General features: G+C 32.1%; 1 protein-coding gene across 1 annotated transcript in view; it reads right to left on the bottom strand.

The window, feature by feature from the left end:
- Positions 1 to 446: 446 nt before the first annotated feature.
- The window catches only part of LOC111642065 (succinate--CoA ligase [ADP/GDP-forming] subunit alpha, mitochondrial-like), a 29,018-nt gene continuing 8,675 nt past the window's right edge, over positions 447 to 20,789 (bottom strand). Inside the window, exons 4-8 of the mRNA XM_023388332.1 lie at positions 18,845 to 19,057; positions 13,943 to 14,162; positions 12,452 to 12,525; positions 9,544 to 9,732; positions 447 to 1,183 (exon numbers count right to left, since the gene is read on the bottom strand). Of these exons, the coding sequence (XP_023244100.1) occupies positions 1,157 to 1,183; positions 9,544 to 9,732; positions 12,452 to 12,525; positions 13,943 to 14,162; positions 18,845 to 19,057 (723 nt within the window). The 3' untranslated portion in view covers positions 447 to 1,156. The remainder of the gene's footprint in view (positions 1,184 to 9,543; positions 9,733 to 12,451; positions 12,526 to 13,942; positions 14,163 to 18,844; positions 19,058 to 20,789) is intronic.

The following is a 20,789-nucleotide window of genomic DNA, read 5'->3' on the forward strand; positions in this document are numbered from 1 at the left end:
TTTTCATTGTTTTATCAAGTCTCAATATGGCAAGAGATTTTAAAATATTTCCTGTAGTGTGTCGAAAATAGCTGTTAAGTAGATTAACTTTTCATAATAAAAATATATTCTATCATTTTATTGCTAGAGTAATTATATTTTTTACAAATAATTTTAAAATTTTGATTACTACAATAAATATTCTTCTTGGTAATGTATTTCAAATATTGCTCTGAATAGAATTGATTCAAGAATAATCATTTGAATTCATTATTATATGAATGAATGAAAAATTTTTAGAATAATAAGACACATTTACTTAATTTTGTACTTTTGTAATTGTATAATAAACAAAATTGACCCTTTTAAGTTTGTCAATCAATATTTTTGTCTTGATACTATTTAAACAATTTTAAAATATAGAGAAAATTTGTAACAATTGTCAAATTTGAATTAAGAATCACCACTTCAAAAAAACTGAGAACATTTTATTCACATTAATAATCTACAGTTTATAAACCTAATGATACAAATATTGCCACGAGTATTAAATGTGATGATGGCTAAACTGTTACATTCAGAACAATGCAAAACAGTCTGTTCTTTATAATAAATTGCTTATTTTATTTTTCTGTCTATTTTATAACAACTTATAAACATGATTAGAATTGCAACAATGATTAAATGCCTTAACATTAACAAAGTATCAATTTTTTCAAACTTAAATTATATTTTCATAATTTTACTATAGGAACAACTTTTCCAAAATGAGACACGTCATTTCATTCAACAAACTCATTTATAGAAAATATCAAGTTGAGACCCTTCAAATCACTAAAGTTTGAGTTTCATAGATATGGCAAATGATTAGGCCATTTAAACTTGACTGCATTGTTACAAACTTAAATCCTAACAAAAACAATACTATAACTGGCAATCTCTTGGAATAGAACTAGTCTATGATCAATCTATTACCAAAAATAGAGCATTTAATGATCGAATGAACATAACAGAATGCTGAATAATCCAGCTTTTGTATATTTATTTTATGACAAAATTTATGATGCATATTGAGACCTACTAAATTTTCAGACAAAAGCAACCTATTCTCTACAATGTCGGGAACATGGAACAAAACTTATCTTGTTGACCGAGAATCAGTCTGTTCATCCCACTGCTAAGCCAGTCCACGTTTTTGCATTTCCTGCAATAGAAAGTATTAATTAATAATTTTTTAAAATATATTTTTATTAAAATTGTATTAAGAAAAATCTTCTATTGAATATGAATATAATATAAAAATTTTTACAAAGAGATAAAAATTTCAATTGTTTTTATTCAACTAAAAACTTATTCATTTTCATTAAAAAATTTGGTCATACTTGCATAAAATCAAACAGAAAATCAGGTTAAAATTGCTTTTATTTCGAGAATATACTAAAGAAAAAGTATTCCTTACAACTTGCATGTGAATTACACTATCAAACAAAAAATTTTTTTATACCTCCAGCATTAAAATAGGAAACCCCAAAGAAAAAAATCCTCAAATTTTTCTATCATACAAGGATCAAAACAGATACAAATCTTTAGATAATGATACAGATAGCGATTAGACTATCGATATAGTGCATTTACCTGTTAAAATCATTCTAAAGTAATTTTGTATTTTTATTAACACTGTTTTGAACATTGGCAGATATATCAGGATGGAAATCCACATTTTCACACAGACTTTTACTCACATTAATATTTATTTGTATCTAAGTTTTGTAACACAAGACAAACTGAAAATATAATAAAATTAAAGATTCATCACTTGTCTTTCCAGTAATAAATCAGTGACAGCAGATCCCTACTTGAATGTTTCAAATAGAAAAAATTACTATAGTCTGTCTAATTATGGTTGCTATAGATTATTACTAAATTCTGGAGATTAAATTAATTTAATAAATATTACTTCATGGGTTTCTCGCTCTATATTATTATCTACATTAAATGCTTATTTCAAGTAGCCAACTATTTAAATTTACCATAAAAGAACATTTTCATCTTATATTAGGATAACTTCAGCTTCGTAATGAATATCAGTCACTGTTCAAACTAAATTTGAACTTTCCAATTGTTTATGAAGATCAAATGATATTTAAAACTACACATTTTCATTCTAAATTTGTAAAAACAAACTCCATGCATGCACAGCAGCTAAAATTAACTTTTAAGTCTTCTGGTATATCATACTGCCTCCTTCATTTTTCTGTCTTGTAAATGTTTAATTATATCCTCACAATTTCTTGTTTCCAGTACTCCCTTCCATCTAGTGCAGGCATGGCCAACATATGGCCCGTGTAATAGATTCATGTGGCCCGCGATTAATCTTTCAATACTAGCTACTCAAGTCAGAATAGATCGGTGAAAAAGTCTAATGCCTAAAAAGAAGGTCAATAACTAACTGTGCGTTTAGAGTTAACGCTTCATTACAAATGTCTTCAGCACAGTGTAGAATGTTGATAAAGCTGATAATGTGAACAATGTATCTGTAATCTCTATGTACAATTTAGTCTCTACAGGGTGACACCACAATGAGATCTCACACCACCTCAAAATCTTCCTAGGGCAGCCTCTGGTTCAGCCCATGAAAAAAGTTTTCTTTCCAATTTGGCCTGGGGGCAAAAACTGTTGGCCACCCCTGATCTAGTGTCCTGCACATTAGTGATGTTAAGATGCTTTTTTAATTAATATGTAAATGAAACATTGCTCCAGAATCCTTCTGTTCTTAATGCCATACTAACTTCTAAGTATTACTGATTGTTTCCAACTTACTTCTACTTCTTTCTCTGTGGCACATTGTATTAAAATTGTGCTGTTAATGGGGTATTGAGTGATGGATTCAAAATGCTCTTTAACCCTGAGATTCACAGATCTGTAAGTTGATACTGTGTAGAAAAATTCCTTACACCCTTTGTTAATCCAATCTCATACATTCCTGGCTTTTTCACTTCCTCTTCCTCTTTATCTTCAATTATATAGATAATTAGAGCAGACAATCTTTTTAATCACTATCTGGATGTTATATATATATAGTAAGACCCCACTTAAGGCATGGGATGTGTTCCTAGACGAAAAAGTGCTAAATGAAACAGCATTAAATGAGGTCATTTTAACATAGAGTAAATAGCGATAGGAGAACACACGACCAAAAATAGACAAACTTTACTTTAATTTTAACTTATTTTTATATTAATTTGTATAATAATAAATGTTAAACAACACACAAACATATGCACACAGAAATGTAAAGTTCATTTTTTGTGATGAAGGTCCTGACTTTTCTGAAATTCTTGTTGTTTTGCAATAAANTTTTTTGTGTTCTGACTTTTCTGAAATTCTTGTTCTTTTGCAATAGAGTCATGAAGTTTCATTTGTTGCTTTTTTCTTTCCTTAAGCAAATGTTGGTAGCAGAAGATTGCATCTAAAATGCCTCATTTTGCTTTTGCATTCCTTTCAAAATCTGGATCATTCACTACAATTTGATCAATGATTTCGGTTATCTTACCAAACTTTTACTAAAGAAATCTGTAGAGAAATTTTTGGGTTCTTTGTTTTCAGAATCTCTATTTTCCAGTTCCACATGAATTTCACATTCTGCCAGTTCTTGAAGGTCATCATTGGTAAGGCTCTCACCAGAAACCTGCAGTAACTCCTCAATATCCTGCTCGTCTACATCTCCTAGTCCTGCTGTATCGATTAGGTTGAGTTTAGTCAACCTAACGATACAGCGATAGGTTCTTCTCGTTGAGAATTCTTGGATACCTTTAGCCATAACTTATTCCACACTTCGTTTGTGCCTTTATCAGTTAATTCTTGCCAAGCAAAGTCGATATTTCCTGTGGCATCCATGATGTTATATTTTTTCCAAAATTGCACCAAACAAACGTAGATTTAAAGAAAGTAAACTTTTTTGCCATCTTTTTTGATTGGTTCATGTTCATAAATAATTGTATTATATATGAACCAAAATCAGCATAAATTTTGAGTTTTTTTAGGCTTTGAGCAGACTGTGTTATACTGAATCAGTGTTAAGTGAGGCAGCATTAAACAGGGTCTTATTGTATTTATTTTCATTAATAGTGTTATCATTCATGCTATTGTTTTGCATGAATGATAATACTATTAATACTATTAATACAATATATACTATGCAATGCTTTTTCATTTCCTCATTTTTTTTATTTCAGTTGCAGATTGCCTTTTTTGTCTGTCTGATTCAGATAAGCTCTAACACTGTATCATTTTTTGCAGAACACTACACATACATGCTGCATCAATTATTAACCTCTGAGTTCTTGTTTTCTGCACTCATGGTAGGTTGAATGTGTGACTGCTTTTTTCAGTAGGGCCCTATAAACTGCCAATTTATGAGCTATCATATCATGAAGTACCAGTGATGGCTTTCTGTACACTTTGGTACAATATTGCTTTTTTAATTTATTGTAAAAGGAAAAAATTATACATATCAACTATGCTGTATATGCACAAATATAATATAAAAATGACAATAATTTCAGAACATAACCACGAAATTACCAACATATCAGCATAAATTCATTTCAAAAACGAACGTTTTCTACTGTCTTCAACGGTCATCATCAGGTTCGAATCCAAGATTTCAAAAAAATCGAACATTGCAGTTATGCGCATGTTCCGATGCAGGGCCTTAATTCGTTTCCTGCTTCAAAAATCCGATGTTTATATTATAGTGTAGACATATATGGTGCGCATCCATTATACGTCATAATACGCCCTCCACGCCGTCGCCAAAGAATCTGTTTCCTTGAAATTGATGGCTGTTCCCTTTCCGAACGCTTTAAAAATTTCCAGCTGTTCTAGATAATTCAGGCTGGCCTGGTGTTCACACCGTTGTATTAAACGTGCATTATCAAATTCCACCCTGACGTCATCATCAAGCGCGAAAGTGGCCAAAGCCGTATTGGAAAGGCATTTTTGAATTGAGTACTTGTGTTCCTTGACCCTTGTTTTAAGGCAGCATGCGGTAGCCCCAATATATTCGCCTGGACAATTCACCCTATGATCGTAAATAGGGATAGAATATATTCCCGGAACACAGTTCCTATCAAGACGGTCCTTATCATTTTGTAAACAGGAGAAAATGGTCTGCGATCTCCTGTAAGCGATATTTTTACCAGCATATCGTGCGATTTGTTTGTAGGTGCTATAAAGGATCTTGTTGTAAGTAATATGAACGAAGGACTGGTTATTCTGAAGTGCCATACTGTTAGGTTGTTGGTGGCGTGCTATAAGTGTTTTAATTAGGCACTTAGGGTAACCATGCAGTCTAGCCACATTCGAAATATTCCACTTCCATTTCTCTATCTTCCGCGCTTGAAAAATGGGTGAAAGCTCTTCTTACTAGGGTCTTAAAAGCAGAGATCTTGTAACTAACCAGATCATGTGATTGAGCATGTATAAAAAGAGGTGCATATGAGCTCTTACGGTATACTTTAGTTGTTATTCGACCCTGTTGTAAGCTAATGTCAATATCAAGAAAATGCACGTTGGTGGAGCTCTGCTGTTCAGCCCTCAACGAGAGGCCATAAGCATTACTATTGCAGGGATGCACAACCTTTTGTGAAGAAGGGCCAAATTAGGATTAAGTTTACTGACTGGGGGCCGGACCTCCAAGCGATTAATGCGATGGCTGAGATTGGATGCTGGCAGCAATCTTCTTGATGTCTGGTGTAATGGCAGATGTTGAAACAACCAGCAGATTTTTCAAATTCTCGTTGATTAACCTGTTCCGTGTTTTGCACTTGTTTAAATTCATAAGCGAAAACTTGCAAGCTTGTTTGGCAGTACCTATGTATGCCTGTTCGCATACATAGGTACTGCCAAACATGCTTGCACAAAATCGAGCATTGTCTTTCAGTTTTGGAAATGATGTATCTGGCAGTTCTTTGTAGAATGTGAGGAGATTAGAATTTTTGAACTGTGATTTCAATTCATCACTGCACTGGATGTCTATCAACTCAAGTTGGACATCTGGAGGGGCATCTTCCACTTTCACATCAAATGGAGTTGAAAAAAGTTGCAGGTAGATCTTGTATTTCTGGAATTCACCAAACCTCTCATTGAATGATGTAAGGAGGGTGTTAACTTGGTCAGAGTAATCCATCTTCATATGTGGGTATTTCTCTTTCATGGCCTTGCAATGTGGAAAGTGTGTAAAGTTCTCTGATTGCATGTGGGACTTGAAAAGTGATAGTTTGGTCATAAATGCATTGATGTTACTTGTCAACTGAGAAACAAGTTGCATCTTTCCCTGCAATCTCAAATTAAGGTCGTTTAGATAAGCAGTAATGTCAGCAAGGAAAGCTAAATCACACTGCCATCTTTGTCCCTCCAAATTCCTTGTAGTGTTCCCCCGTTCTTTGAGGAAAGTGATAATAGGCCCCAATAGCTCCACAAATCTCTTGAGGACTGTTGCCTTGCTCAGCCAACGAACTTCAGTATACGTGGGCAGGTCAGCATAATCAGCATCTATTTCTTCAAGAAATGATGTGAAGAGTCGATGGTTGAGTCCATGACGGCGGATTAAGTTCACAGTATCATAGACATCTTTCAGCAGACGTTCAAATCCCAGCTTCTTTGCACAAAGTTGCTGTTGGTGAATTATGCAATGATACTGGACTAACTCCTTTTGCCTGTCCCCAAGGTGGTTTTTCAGCAAGGTGACCATGCCATTCTCACATCCAACCATAGATGGTGCTCCATCAGTGGCAATGCTGGATAGCTTGTCAAAGTCCAGTGCTGATTTGTTGCAAACGCTCAATAAACCAGTAAGTAAGTCAGCACCAGTTGTATGTCCGGAAAGTGATGCCATGCCAAGAAATTCTTCATTCACAATAAAATCTAGTGAAACACTTCTAATAAACACAATCACTTGTGCTGTTGATGATATGTCAGTGGATTCGTCCACAGCCAAAGAAAAATAAGCACAGTTTGCAACTAAAATATTAAGTTGGCCAGAAATGTCTGATGCAATTTGCGAGATTCTCCGTTGTATCGTCATGCGGTTAAGACTGATTGTTTGAAAACACTTTGTCTTCTCAGGACACATCTTCTCACTTGCGATGATAAGACACTTTTTTATCATATCGCCATCTGTGAAAGGTTTCCCATTCTTGGCTATTAAAGCAGATATTTCTAGGCTGGCTTCAACAGCCGCATCCAATTCTCCAGATTGTTTCTTGAACACATTTTGTTGGCTGATTAGTGATCGTCGTAACGATTCGATTTTCCGTTTGCGTTCCGTACCTTGCAGAAGGAAATCCTTGTGTTGGCTTTCATGATGTCGCTTCAGGTTGAATTCTTTTGGCACTGCTATTGTTCCATTGCACAAAAGGCAAATAATGCTGTTGTTCTGTTGCACAAAACAGTACTTGTTAGTCCACACTTCCACTTCTTGAAACTGATGATTCTCGCGATTGACCTTGCGTTTAATGCCCGGCGCCATACTGTTCACTCTGCAAAACAATGTCTCATTGTGCCGAAAATTCTGAGGCCCGCAACAAATCATGTTTGAGATAAGGCAAGCTAGACTACCACGTGCTTTGTTCTGTATCCACTCTGACCAAAGACTAAAGAGGCGGGGACAGAAGACTATTACGCACACGTGGCCAGGCAGGTCTTAATTCGTTCGACCCCTGTCCGGGCGTCTCCACCATTTCTCAGAATTTGTGAGTCAGATCGTCAACATGCCAGGTGCAGGACACTAATCCATCATAAATGTGGTTACCATTCTTACCTAAATTATATTTATGGCCCGTCAGTTTTACCCCCGTGTTCAGAAATGAATCAAAAGTGATTAACACAGTGCAGTGGAAAATCTGAATATTTTAAATATAATTATTAAAATTGCGATATCTCGTTTCAAATTGGCGCTAGAATCAATCTGTTTTTTTTTTTTTTTCTGTCCTAAATATATCACAGTTTACGACTGTTAAATTTCAAATAAAATAAAAATTAAAAATAATAATTTAATTTTAAATTTACGAAAAAAAGAATGTAAAAATAAAAGTAAATAAAAAGTTCCAATTAATTTACTACTTAAATAACCTAAATATATCTGTTTTCTTTCAAACAAAAAAAACCGCAGCTTTCTAGCTACACGGAATCATTTTACAACCCTCTTTGTTGACAAGTTTATGGCTTGACGCGGTTTGTAATAATTATTAAATCCAAAATATTTTAATGCAAATGGCTTCCTTTTAGTCGTAATGACTCTATTCCAACTACAGTATTAATTTTCTTGGTCCAACTTAATAATAATAAATTTGATGTGAAAAATTTTTTTTCTATTCTTTGTCTATGGAGAGATATTGTTGTAAATTATTGGTTTTATAGCTTTTTGTACATTCCTTTTTGAACTCTGGTTAGTTTTTTTCTAGTTTGAATGACATTAGGTTGACGAATAAGCGTCTTTTCAGAAAAGATTGATTCAAATTCGACTATACCAATCAGAATCTAGAATGTAAACAAATGCTAAAAAATCGTTATTTTCATGGTTTTTCAGCGCTATTTTCACTTATTTTTGTTATTTGACGCTATTTAGACGAATAGGCAAGTTTTCCGAAGCATAAAATTGAAGATTTCCCGCCAAAATAGAAACTTCCCGATAACATCGGAAATGACGTTCTAACATCATTTTAAAATATTCGATATCTAAAGCAGAAAGTGTTAGCTAAAAATAGACTTATTTATAGAACAATCCCCCATTTCTCACCTCAGGGAAAGTCATAAAACAGTTGGGTGCTAATGACTTTGTGAAAGGGAAAAGTTCTACACTTTAGTTAGAAACTTCGAAAGAAGGGATTTGGCCTGTACCGTCCGCAGGCCGCATAAACATTGATAAGGGGCCGTATGTGGCCCGCGGGCCGCAGGTTGTGCATCCCTGCTATTGAAAGTTTCAATAAATGCTGCCAAGTCCGGTTTTCTCCTCCAAACAATGAATATGTCATCCACGTATCTAGCGTATAATATAATGTCATCGTTAAAGCCAAGTAAGACTTGTTGTTCGAGGCGCCTGACCACCAATTCACATAATGTTCCTGATATAGGGCTACCCATAGGCACCCCTCTAGACTGCAGGAAAGTATTTCCCTCAAATACGAAAAAAGATGAGTGACATATGAGATGTGCCAACTCTAAGATGTCGGAAAGATGTTCAGAAGAGTCGTTGATATTTCAGATGAGAAAATCCCTTAACACAAAAACATGGCTCGATGCGGATGGATGGGAACATGGATTCAAAATCACAAACAGTGAAATATACGCCATCTAATTTGTTCAGTTGATTCACAGATTGAATGCACTTGACAGCTCAGATGGCGTATATTTCCTGTTTACAATAAAAAGTGTTTGTTGCATAAATCACTAAACAACTGGGCAATAAATTTTCTCAAGGATGCTCAGTTAAGTTGCTGATGACAATTTATCTCACTACCCTTTTGAAATTGCAACAGAAGATATGTTTGGTTTACAACTTACTTGCAACATTGTTGAACCCATTTGGGCAGGAGATTGTGTTACTATAACTCCTGAAGACTTTAAAGCTTGAATTTTTTCCAAGGCACCGCCTTTACCACCTGATATTATTGCACCAGCATGTCCCATTCTTCTACCTGGAGGAGCTGTCAGACCTGCAATAAATGAAATCACAGGCTTGGCACTAGCACCCTAAAATAAAACGAAATAAAATTAATATATACTGTTGGACCAATAGTGTCTCAAATGAACACACATAGCAAACAAAAAACTTGTAATTTATAAATAATCTTATATTATTAAAAACACCAAAATTAAAAATTATTCTTAAAATTAATAATGGATTAACATTTCTCATATACACAGAAAAAATATTTTCTCCATATATTATAATTACTGTGTAAAAGTTTTGTGAATACCATGTAAAATTTCAGTTCCAAATACATTATACTTTCTGCTAATGGACAGAAATAATTCTCTTAAAGATTTATCACACAATTGAAACCATTGTTGCCTTATTTACAACCTAATGATGTTGTAAATAAGGTAACAATGTTACCATTTAAAATTGAAATTCTGCACATAAAAGCTTTGTAAATACTTTATATGTAACCTATATTTATTTTCAAGGTGGCAGATTTAATAAAATTTTATTCATCCAAAAAGATTAAAATTTTGTTAAATCTAGCTATCTATTTCAAACATAAAGTATAGTAATGTCAGATAATTAATGTTAATCAAAGTCACACTCTAGCTACTAATAAAACTATACTTTTATCTGCTTTTTAATAGAGTAAACCTCCTACAAATTACAAATAGCAACTAACTGCTTCGAACTTCTTTCATCCATCTTCAGTTTTCACAAACATAAAATAACACACAAATATATACAATTCATCAAATTCTAAGTTAAGCTATTTACAAAACTTTTATGTCTACAAAAGATTTTCTCTCAAAGGTTAGCAACAGACAGACAATCCTTCAAATATACATTAAAAATATTAACAAAATCCTAAAACTAACTAATCAAATGATACAGCTAGATTAATTTTGGGCTACAATAAGGTTAGTAATTAAAAAGATATTAAACAATTTGTATTAGAGGTAGATGGTTAAGCTGTCATCTCATTAAATTCAATAATTAAAAATAAATTTAATTTAGAATATTCTGGAAGAAAAGATTAGCCCAGCTACAACTGCTATCATGCAGATGCATGGTAGCAGGAGTTATAGGTTAGTCTAGGTGGGAGTTGATTAGGTAGCAGTACTAGTTATGTAGTGAGTGACCAGTATGATTATATCTAAATTAATTGGTTTGGAAGTGAAGATTAGATGGAGGTCTAGGTAAAAAAACTGGTAACAAGTTTGGCCTGTGAATGGCTCATATATAACTAAAACTAACTGATGATTTGTTAACAAAAATTAACCTAGCGTGAATGAGGTGAGAAATTGTTACACCAGCTATGAGGTGGGTAGGAGATACCCGAAACTTTGATGCCGAATTTTTTATACTTTAATTGTGTATAAAGTATTTTTTCACTTGGGATAATAAGAATAGTATCTATTCAAAAAGATGAGTAAATAAAATATTATGTTTAAGATTGAAAAGCATTTTTTTTTAATTGAAATAACAAAGTGTCTATATTTTCTTTGAAAAAGTACAAGTTTTGGTAGTTTAACATTTTTTCGTATAAAATTCTAACAAAATTACAACTTCTTTGGTTAATCAACATAACTATAGTATCTTTCAATTATAAAAATAGAAAAAAAACTAAAAGGTCTTATGAGATCAATTTGCACAGCACCAACATTACACCTACAAATCAGCACAATCTCCACACATAAAAATCGCATGCTTCATACATTTTGGCTTCTCACACTTCAAACAGTAATGTTTTGTTTTCCTATCTGTTTTTTTAGTACACTCACCACACCTGACATATTTATTAGCCATTTTTTTGGAAACAGATAATGAAGGTTCTCCCAGTTGATCAGTAATCACTTTTGAGTTTCCCTTGGAAGATGTGTTTTTTGTCTAATGTGAAGACTATCATTTGAGAAATCTAGAAATAAATCTAAAAATACTATAAATAACTATAACTCATAAACTTACTGTCAACTCAAAAATGTAACACCAACTATGAGGTCGGGTGTGACGTACCCCAGCCACCTTTGCTCGTGTGTATCTCCCGCTGACACCGGCAGAACACTAAACTCAACACTGCGCCTTGCCCCCCCACTCCCTTACCTCCAGCTACTGTGACAACAAGATTTGCATGGCAACAATAACATTAAATAATCTGCATTTAAAATCTTCTCGGGTATGACATACCCGACCTCACTCACGCTGGGTTAAACATTAAAATTTAAAATGATTGAAGATACAAAACATTTTTTTTTACACAAATATTTTAAACATATCATAAAAAACAAACAAAACAAATTCTTAGATTGTTGTCTCCATTCATTTAAGATTTAAATAACATACACTAAATCATCATCATCTTGACTTCTCCTATTGCAATTAGTTTATTTGATAAGATGATCCAAAGCTAAGTTTATTTGATAAGAAGATCCAAAGCTAAGTTGTTTGTTATATTTGATTGATTATATGAATGCATTTTTAATCTAGCAATTGATTAAAGTCATTTTAGTTCTTAGTATCTGTTTTTTGATTAACTGTAAGGCTAACTGTAATTCTTTAATGATTACTGTAATTCTTACTGTATTAGTTTGTATTGAACTTGTAATTTTGTTTATGTAGTTTAATGGAATTCATTTCTTTTTAGTTTTAATTTAGAAGTTGAATTCTTTCAAAAGAAATCTTACAGTAATATAAATGTTGGTGGTGATCATTTTTCATTTATCAAAAAGCATTGTCCTCAATTATAAGAATTTTGTTTTCACATACCATATTATGTTCTTTTAAATATTCTGCAGCCCTTTCTTCAGCAACTCCACCTATTTCTCCAATTAATATTATTCCTATAAGTATAAAGTTTTAAAATAAAAATTTATTTTATATAGATTAAATATTATTACAAAAAAATTTAAAAACATTTTTTTAAAAAATTATAAATTCACAAATGTATTGGTTGTGCCATTATTGGTTATATTATTCTGATAATTTAATGAAAATAATTTATAATTACATATTAATGTTTATTATTTTTGTAACCACCAAACAGGGTTTGTAACTGTAACTGATGTAAGGTTATTAAGAAAACTCAAAACTGATGCAGAGTACACCGACACTGAGGAAAGATCGGTACAAACTCCAATACAAAATGCATATAATTAAAGATCTGTGAATTAAAATTGTCTTTTGAGCTGTTCTTGACCTCTGGTAAATGTTGGATTGAAAGGACATAATAAATTTGTTTATTTGCCTACAAACCCCTTTTTGGTGGTTACAAAAATAAGAGATCGTATCTGGCAAATATTGCTGATATCAGCTTTGTATTATTAATGTTTAATAGCATATTGATTTCTGGGTCACTAATGACTATTAAGTAATAAACAAACATGTGTGCTCATGTAGCAGGAAACTTCATGTAATAGCACATTTATATTTGCTCCAAGTAAAATAAATGTGGAAAATGCTTGGTTTTCATAGCAATTTCAACATTAACTAAAGCAGTAGACAAACTTATAAAATTAAAATATATCTTAGCTTAAAATGTGAAACATACAAAATATTGAAAGGAAAGAAGGATTTCTTATTGGCATGACTAACTGTGGATTAACACAATCTAATATGATTTATTAGATATGATGAATATATACATATTACTAAAAGCAACATCTCCAGCTAATTACAAAAATAAAAACTTTTTAAATACTATAATAAGCAATTGATTTTATGACCAAAAAAAAATNTATTAAATAATAAACAAACATGAGTGCTCATGTAGCAGAAAACTTCATGTAATAGCACATTTATATTTTGCTCCAAGTAAAATAAATGTGGAAAATGCTTGGTTTTCATAGCAATTTCAACATTAACTGAAGCAGTAGACAAACTTATAAAATTAAAATAAATCTTAGCTTAAAATGTGAAACATACAAAATATTGAAAGGAAAGAAGGATTTCTTATTGGCATGAGTAACTGGATTAACACAATCTAATATGATTTATTAGATATGATGAATATATACATATTACTAAAAGCAACATCTCCAGCTAATTACAAACATAAAAACTTTTTAAATACTATAATAAACAATTGATTTTATGACCCAAAAAAATGTAAAATACAATTTTCAATATTTTCAAAGAAAACTACTTTGGCCCAAAATAACAGTTATCACATTAGCAACATTAGTTAAAGTTTGTACATTTTGGTATAATTTGTTACTTATAAGTTATGAATAGAAAGAAAACTGAATAAAAAATATTTACCTTTAGTATCAGGATCATTGAGAAATATTTCTAAGCAATCAATAAAATCAGTTCCATTAAAAGGATCTCCGCCAATACCAATGCAAAGTGACTGCCCTAATCCCACTGCTGTAGTCTGATGTACTGCTTCATATGTTAATGTTCCTGATCTTGATACTATTCCTATTTTACCTGCCTGATGAATATGTCCTGGCATAATGCCAATCTTGCACTCTTCAGGCTTTAAATAAAATAAAAAAGGTAGTGAAATATAAACTAAACATTAAAAAGTACAGAAAATACTAAAAGTCTTTAGCAATCAGTAGTGTGGAGCTTATTTCCACAATTTATGTGAACCTCATACCCTCTATTTCCATTCAAATATATATATAGAAAAAATTTGTGCCAAAAATCTAATCCATTGGTGAATATTTACTGGTAGCTCAACATCACTGAAATTTTATATGTTCCAAATAGTAAGAATGAGCATATGGCAATCACAAGATTGAACCACAATGTATCCATTTTAGCACAACAGTTTGTAAAACTAGTTGGTCATCTCAAAAAATAAACCATTAAATTAATCACACATTAGTTACATGACATTCGCACAAAATTAATTTTTGTCATGACTCGTGATCATTATTTTGCTGACATCTTGCTGATGTTTTTCCCTGTTTCTGATTGGGGCTGACCCTGATTGTGACTGTTTACATCAGACCCTATTGGCTATTTGGCTTGTATGGTCTTTTGATACAACAAGCTCCAACACTAGCCGGATTGATAGCACCTGTGTCCTCTTAGAACAAAAGCTAGGTAAGAAACTGCTATCACTAGCATGCAGACATCATGTAATAGAGCTGATCATTGGTGCAATGTTTGAAGTCTGTCTAGGATCCACATCATCACCGGAAGTTCCACTCTAAGTGATTTCAACATCATTGGCAGTTAATTGATCAACAGAATTGTAAAACAGGATTTACAAATAACACAGTATCAAAATCACTGCAAGACATCAAAGATGGTGTTGTTGAGTTTGCAAACAGCTATCTGGAAAACAGTCAGCCAAGAGATAACGACAGAGAATTCACTTAACTTGTTATTATCTTTCTTGGTTTGATCCCACAGAGAGTGGTCCGATTTATGGCACCTGGAGCCATGCATCATGCACACTGACTCTCGAAGGTAATTTACAGTTTGAAAATGTGGATGTTTACAGCCAGTTCCACTTAACAAAAGACAACAAGGGAATACGCTGGGGTCACCAAACTGGTTGATATAACATTATTGGGGGGGTTGATTATCAAGCTTAAGCTAAGGATAAGGGGGAGCTAAGGATCAAGCTTATCTGTCTCACTGATTATCAGTTACAAAAATCATTATTAACAAATATACAATAAATGAAAAAAAATGCAAATTAAAAGAAATGTATTAAAATAGTAAGTACTTTGTTTTGCTTGTAATACAAACTTTTTGGTGGGGGTTGATGTGATGTTTTGAAAACTTGTTGGGGGACAACAATCAAAAAAGTTTGGTGACCTTGGGACTACAGGATGTGTGTGTCTTTGCTGCACATGTGTACTTGAAAGCCTGGATTTCAGCTCCATTGGCAGCCAGTGCTCCTAACAACAATCTTCAACTTCTGAAATCACTTCTTGAATACTCGGCAATCAATATGACAATATCCGAGGCTGCATCTCTCAAATTTTTTAAACACTTATGGTATTTGTCACCAGATTTGGTTGCTTTTGCTTTTTTCGATAACCATGTAAGTTCTGCTACAAAGAGGCTAATGATTACAGTGATGCAAAATGATGGCAACACTGAACAGGGTCACATTAAGTGAATCAGTGTTACTTGGACACATTCATGGGAAAAAATCTTGAGTGTTTTATTACTGTAAAGTCACAGAGTATTTGAATTAATGGAACTTCCAGATACATTTCACACTGTAGATCCTGATCCTTGGAAAGATAGAGAAGACTATCAGAAGGCTGCAGAGTCAGTACATGTCATTAAAGTTGTTAATGACCACACAGAACACATGGTCACACTCATCTAGGAATTCAGTGGCCTAAAAACTCATGATGAATTAGAACTTCAGTATTTGCTGCAAGTTGTTCAACAGCACTGTTATGCTTATTCAGACAGCAAGAAAGAGACACTTTCTGCCTATACCAAAATAAACTGATAAAGTTGCATTGAACATTGTACTGAAAATTTCAAATTTTGTGAATTGTGAGGTTTAAAAATTTTTTCATTCATTTTTGGTTTGTAATCTATCAAGCTTTTGAATATTGTAGAGTCTACATGACTATTTAATTTGTCTGTAATTGTCCAAAAAAGTGAAACAAGTCTGGTTAATCAAAACTGGTCTTGTATGTTTTCATTTGTCATAAATTGCTCTTTTTATAAACTTTGTGGTCATTGAGCTACCTCTAAATATTAATATATCAAGTTCAAATTTCTTCTGTAGTAATTTGAGACCAGTTGGAATAGTTCTGGATGGTAGGACCACAAAAAAGTAAGAGATTTATTTTTTCCCTATTTTAAGCACTGCACTAGCTATCAGTCTTCACAAGTGTCTCTGTTAGTTCCATAGTCATTTCTGTTTTTATGGAGACTATGCCTCTGAATAATGCAAATTGATTAAAATATCTTCCTGGTGATATTTAGTATCTTTTTATCTTTACTATATTTTATTAAATGTAAATACTATCAGCCAACTTGAAATAAACTAAACAACATTTTTTTTTATCACTAAAAAATTGGTTGTTGGAAACATAACAAAATAGCTATAGAAGATAATATGTATAAAGAACAAACTTTGTCTATTCTTTATACATATTATCTTCAGTACATATTCATATTATTCCAAGTTTGATTCCAAGTTGAATTCTTAGAAATTTTCATTCTAATGAAGATATCTAATTTGTAATCAAACAACATTACTATACCCAATACATTTTAAATTCCACAAATTGGTTTATTTATGATTATTTATGATTACCTGTAATCATAAATAATCATAAATAAACCAATTTTAATCTGTGTGACTGTGTTGCTATAATTCTATACACCAGTATAATAATTACAGGTAAAAATAAATAAACCAATTTTAATCTGTGTGACTGTGTTGCTATAATTCTATACACCAGTATAATTAGTCCTATTAATAGAAATACACAGTTATGGTGTTTGAAAGAACAAGTTATCTTTAACTTTGCATTTTGTTGACATTAATGAAAGTAAAGTCCAATTGCGTAAGTGTTTCGTTACTTACAAGCCGGTAAGTGCTCTTCAGAAGCTAGACTCAATGGCCTCTTTCTTGATGATATTGTGCAAGAGTTCGAGTTGGATATGAATGATTGTCGAGGCCAAGGATATGATAATGGATCGAATATGGTAGGAATAAACAAAGGTGTCCAAAGCAAAATTCTGAACCAATATCCACAAGCATTTTTAATCCACATGGCTGTCATTGCTTAAATTTGGTAATAGCAGATGCCGCTAAAACATCTGTTAAATTGGTTTCTTTGTTCGGATTTCTTCAAAGACTGTTTGTTCTATGCTCTGCATCAACAAAGTGATAGGAAGTGATATCCAAGCACATAGAAGGACTATCGCTGAAAACAGTTTGTGGAACTCATTGTGGGAGAGTAGAGTTTCTAGTCTTGCTGCAGTTCATTATCACTACTCTTCAGTTTGTGACGCCCTTCTGGATCTTCACGAAGAAACAAATGACCCAGTTGCAGCATCAGAGGCCTTGTCCCTGATTCAGATCATAAAGCAATNAATATATTAGCTTAATCATTTCAAAATAATTGAGATTATTAATTGAAAAGCTAGAAGTTACTAAAAAAATTATTCCTATCTGTCAACATCTGGCAATATCAATTTACCAAAAATAAATGTTTTACAAAAACTCTTCTATTATTTACTGACCAATTTAGTTAAGATGTATTAAAGTTAACAAATCAAATGTATATTGTGATATGTACACAAAATGTATATTACTGTGACATTGTCACAATGTTGAACTGCAATTTTTAATCATCTTTTAATTTAAAAAATCACGTAATGGTCCAGAATAGAAGTTTATATATAGTTAATCAGGACTCCAGTCCATAATCTGGTCTCAATTTTCATCTATGTAACTCCATTCTTGAGATTAATGAAGGATGGATGGACAGTGAGAATGTATAGGTCTGCGATCTGAAAATTGCAGGCCAACAAAATCTTGCCGTAAAGTTACAATTACATTTCCCTAAATCTAAAAAAACTCCTGTTATAATGATATAAAAGGACAAAATTTAACAGACAAATCAGAAATACACCTTATTCCTCTCAATATGCAAATTTTAACCCTAGACTGTATTAGAGCAACAAGAAGAGCTTTCAAAAAAAATTTTATGACAAATAAGATATAACCAGTGAGAAGACCATTACTAAGTTGATTACTTTAATATTATGAGATAAAATCAAATTATTTACTCTCCTTAAAACATCCAATAAATATTTTTAGTTGAAGCTATCTTATTAAAAGTGTGACCATAATTCACTATGCAATGAAAGAGCATTTAAGGTTACTTATTTTATTAAAATCAACCTAAATACTTTTGCATATGCAACAATTTTTAAAAAGAAATTTATCTGTTTTGATTGAACTATTCAAAAGATTAATCTTTCTCAATAGAGACTTTGGACAAAGCATTTGGAATTTGAGTTTCTTACATTAACTTCTCATTAAGAGATCTTCAGTATTAGCATGAATGTAAATTGCAAAAATTAAATTATGTTATATATAGTTTTTGTTAAGTTTTACTTTTTAAATACAATCCATTAATGAAGCAGCATTACTAATAATAATGCTAATAACTAATAACTAATGTAATTTATCTTAAATTAGAAAATTTAATATACCTTAATAATGCCTGGACAATTTGGCCCAATTAAACGAGATTTGTTTTGTCGAGTTAAAGCATACTTGACTCTAACCATATCTTGCTGTGGTATACCTTCTGTTATACAAACTATCAATGGCACTTCTGCTTCCATAGCTTCTAAAACAGCTTTGGCAGCACCAGGTGCAGGAACATATATAACTGTTGCAGTAGCTCCAACTTGATCAACTGCCTGTTTATAATATGTAATATCAAAAATTAAAAAATGTTGAAAAGACAAATAAATACTTAATAACAATTAAGTATAAAAATTTTGTGTTTTTATTTCCAGATTGTATAATCTGATTCCTAAATAAACTTTTTAAATCAAATTTTTAAAACCAATATTTCAAAATATATAAATGCTAATTTTCAGAAAAAATAAAATTTATAAAATTTTTTAACATTAAAACAATTAGATTTTTAAAAGCAATTTTATGAATCACATGTAAAAACACTGAAATAGTTTAAAAGCTAGAAAAATATAAAATATAAAATAATTTCCTTAAAGTTTGTAAAATTATCTTATCTGAAGAACAATTTGATTATATTTTTTTAGAATGCAATAAATATTAATCATAAATATCCAAAAAGATGACAGATGGAAGCCTACTGCTCTGAGAACCTAGGTTCAAATCTGGGCAAGCCAATCCCAGATAATTTTCAAGGATAGTCTGTCCCAGATTCATCAAGCCTCATCCCTCATCACCTAGGTGTCCCATAATGGATCTGGTCAAATCATAAAGGGCCTGAAAAAAGCCTCCTTAGTGTCCATAGGACAGATTTAAATATACATTTTCAGATGTAAAAATTTTCACTTTTATAAAAAATAAAAATCTGCATTCAACTGCACAAAGAAAAAGTTGAAAGTTTTGGAAAAAACCAATAAATGTGAAAATTGCTTAAAAAATTAAAAATTTTTAAGATTACATCTTTAGGCATGTAAGAATGAAATATACAAATACAAGTTTTATTCAAATAATAGTAAATTGCATCTTATCCTTAAAGTTTGAAATAATAACTGCCCTCACAGTTACTATTTGAAAACTTCTGAAAACGTAGGGAAAGAACATAAAATTAATAAATACTGTGAAGTAAGGTAGGAAGGCAACATATTTATTTAACAAATTCTAATAGAAAATGAAATAAAAGTTACTTCTCACCTGGTACTGGTCCAATTTACTTAATATAAACACACATAAAAACCTTTACTTGACCAGTAAAAATATATTTAATGAAAACAACTAACGTTTTCGACTGCTTTCTCAGTCTTCCTCAGGTTTTAAATTCTGATATTCGAAAATCGTTGTGCTTAAATATTTAAACATTTTGGAACATATACATCTTTGCGTATAAAATTCATTACGCGCATGCGTATTAGTCATTACGTACGTGAACCCAAATATTCACAAATATTATTTTACATATACATGTAAACGATGTATAACACCTTACATAGAGTTGTGGGGGCATTCTGCTTCATACGCAAACCTCCAAGCTGCCGAAATATTAATAGCATCTTTATAGTTGATACAGCTATTACGTAATCCTGCTTTATAAATTTCCAAAGCTTCTAGCGTTCGTACGTGTTCTCTTCTGTGTGACATTTTAATGATTTGCGCGTTCTGCAAGTTAGCACTTATGCCAGGGGTCGAAGCATACGTAGATAGGGCAGTGGTGCATCTGTTGTGTTCAATGTCATATTTGTGTTCGCGCATACGTTTATCCAGAGAGCGTATGGTGGAGCCAATATATATAAGATCCCTTTGAAATCTATGGTCTCTTAACGGGACAGAATACACTCCCGGTGCATACCTTTCGTCTATGTTGTCTTTGCTATTGCGCAGAATGTTGTAAATAGTATTGCGCCTCTTATATGCTATTCTTTTGTTTATACGCTTCGCAATTTCTCTGTAAATCGGATC

The sequence above is a fragment of the Centruroides sculpturatus genome, unplaced genomic scaffold (assembly GCF_000671375.1).
Source record: "Centruroides sculpturatus isolate CEXI.00-Female unplaced genomic scaffold, Cexi_2.0 scaffold1479, whole genome shotgun sequence".
In the NCBI taxonomy this organism is placed as follows: Eukaryota; Metazoa; Arthropoda; class Arachnida; order Scorpiones; family Buthidae; genus Centruroides; species Centruroides sculpturatus.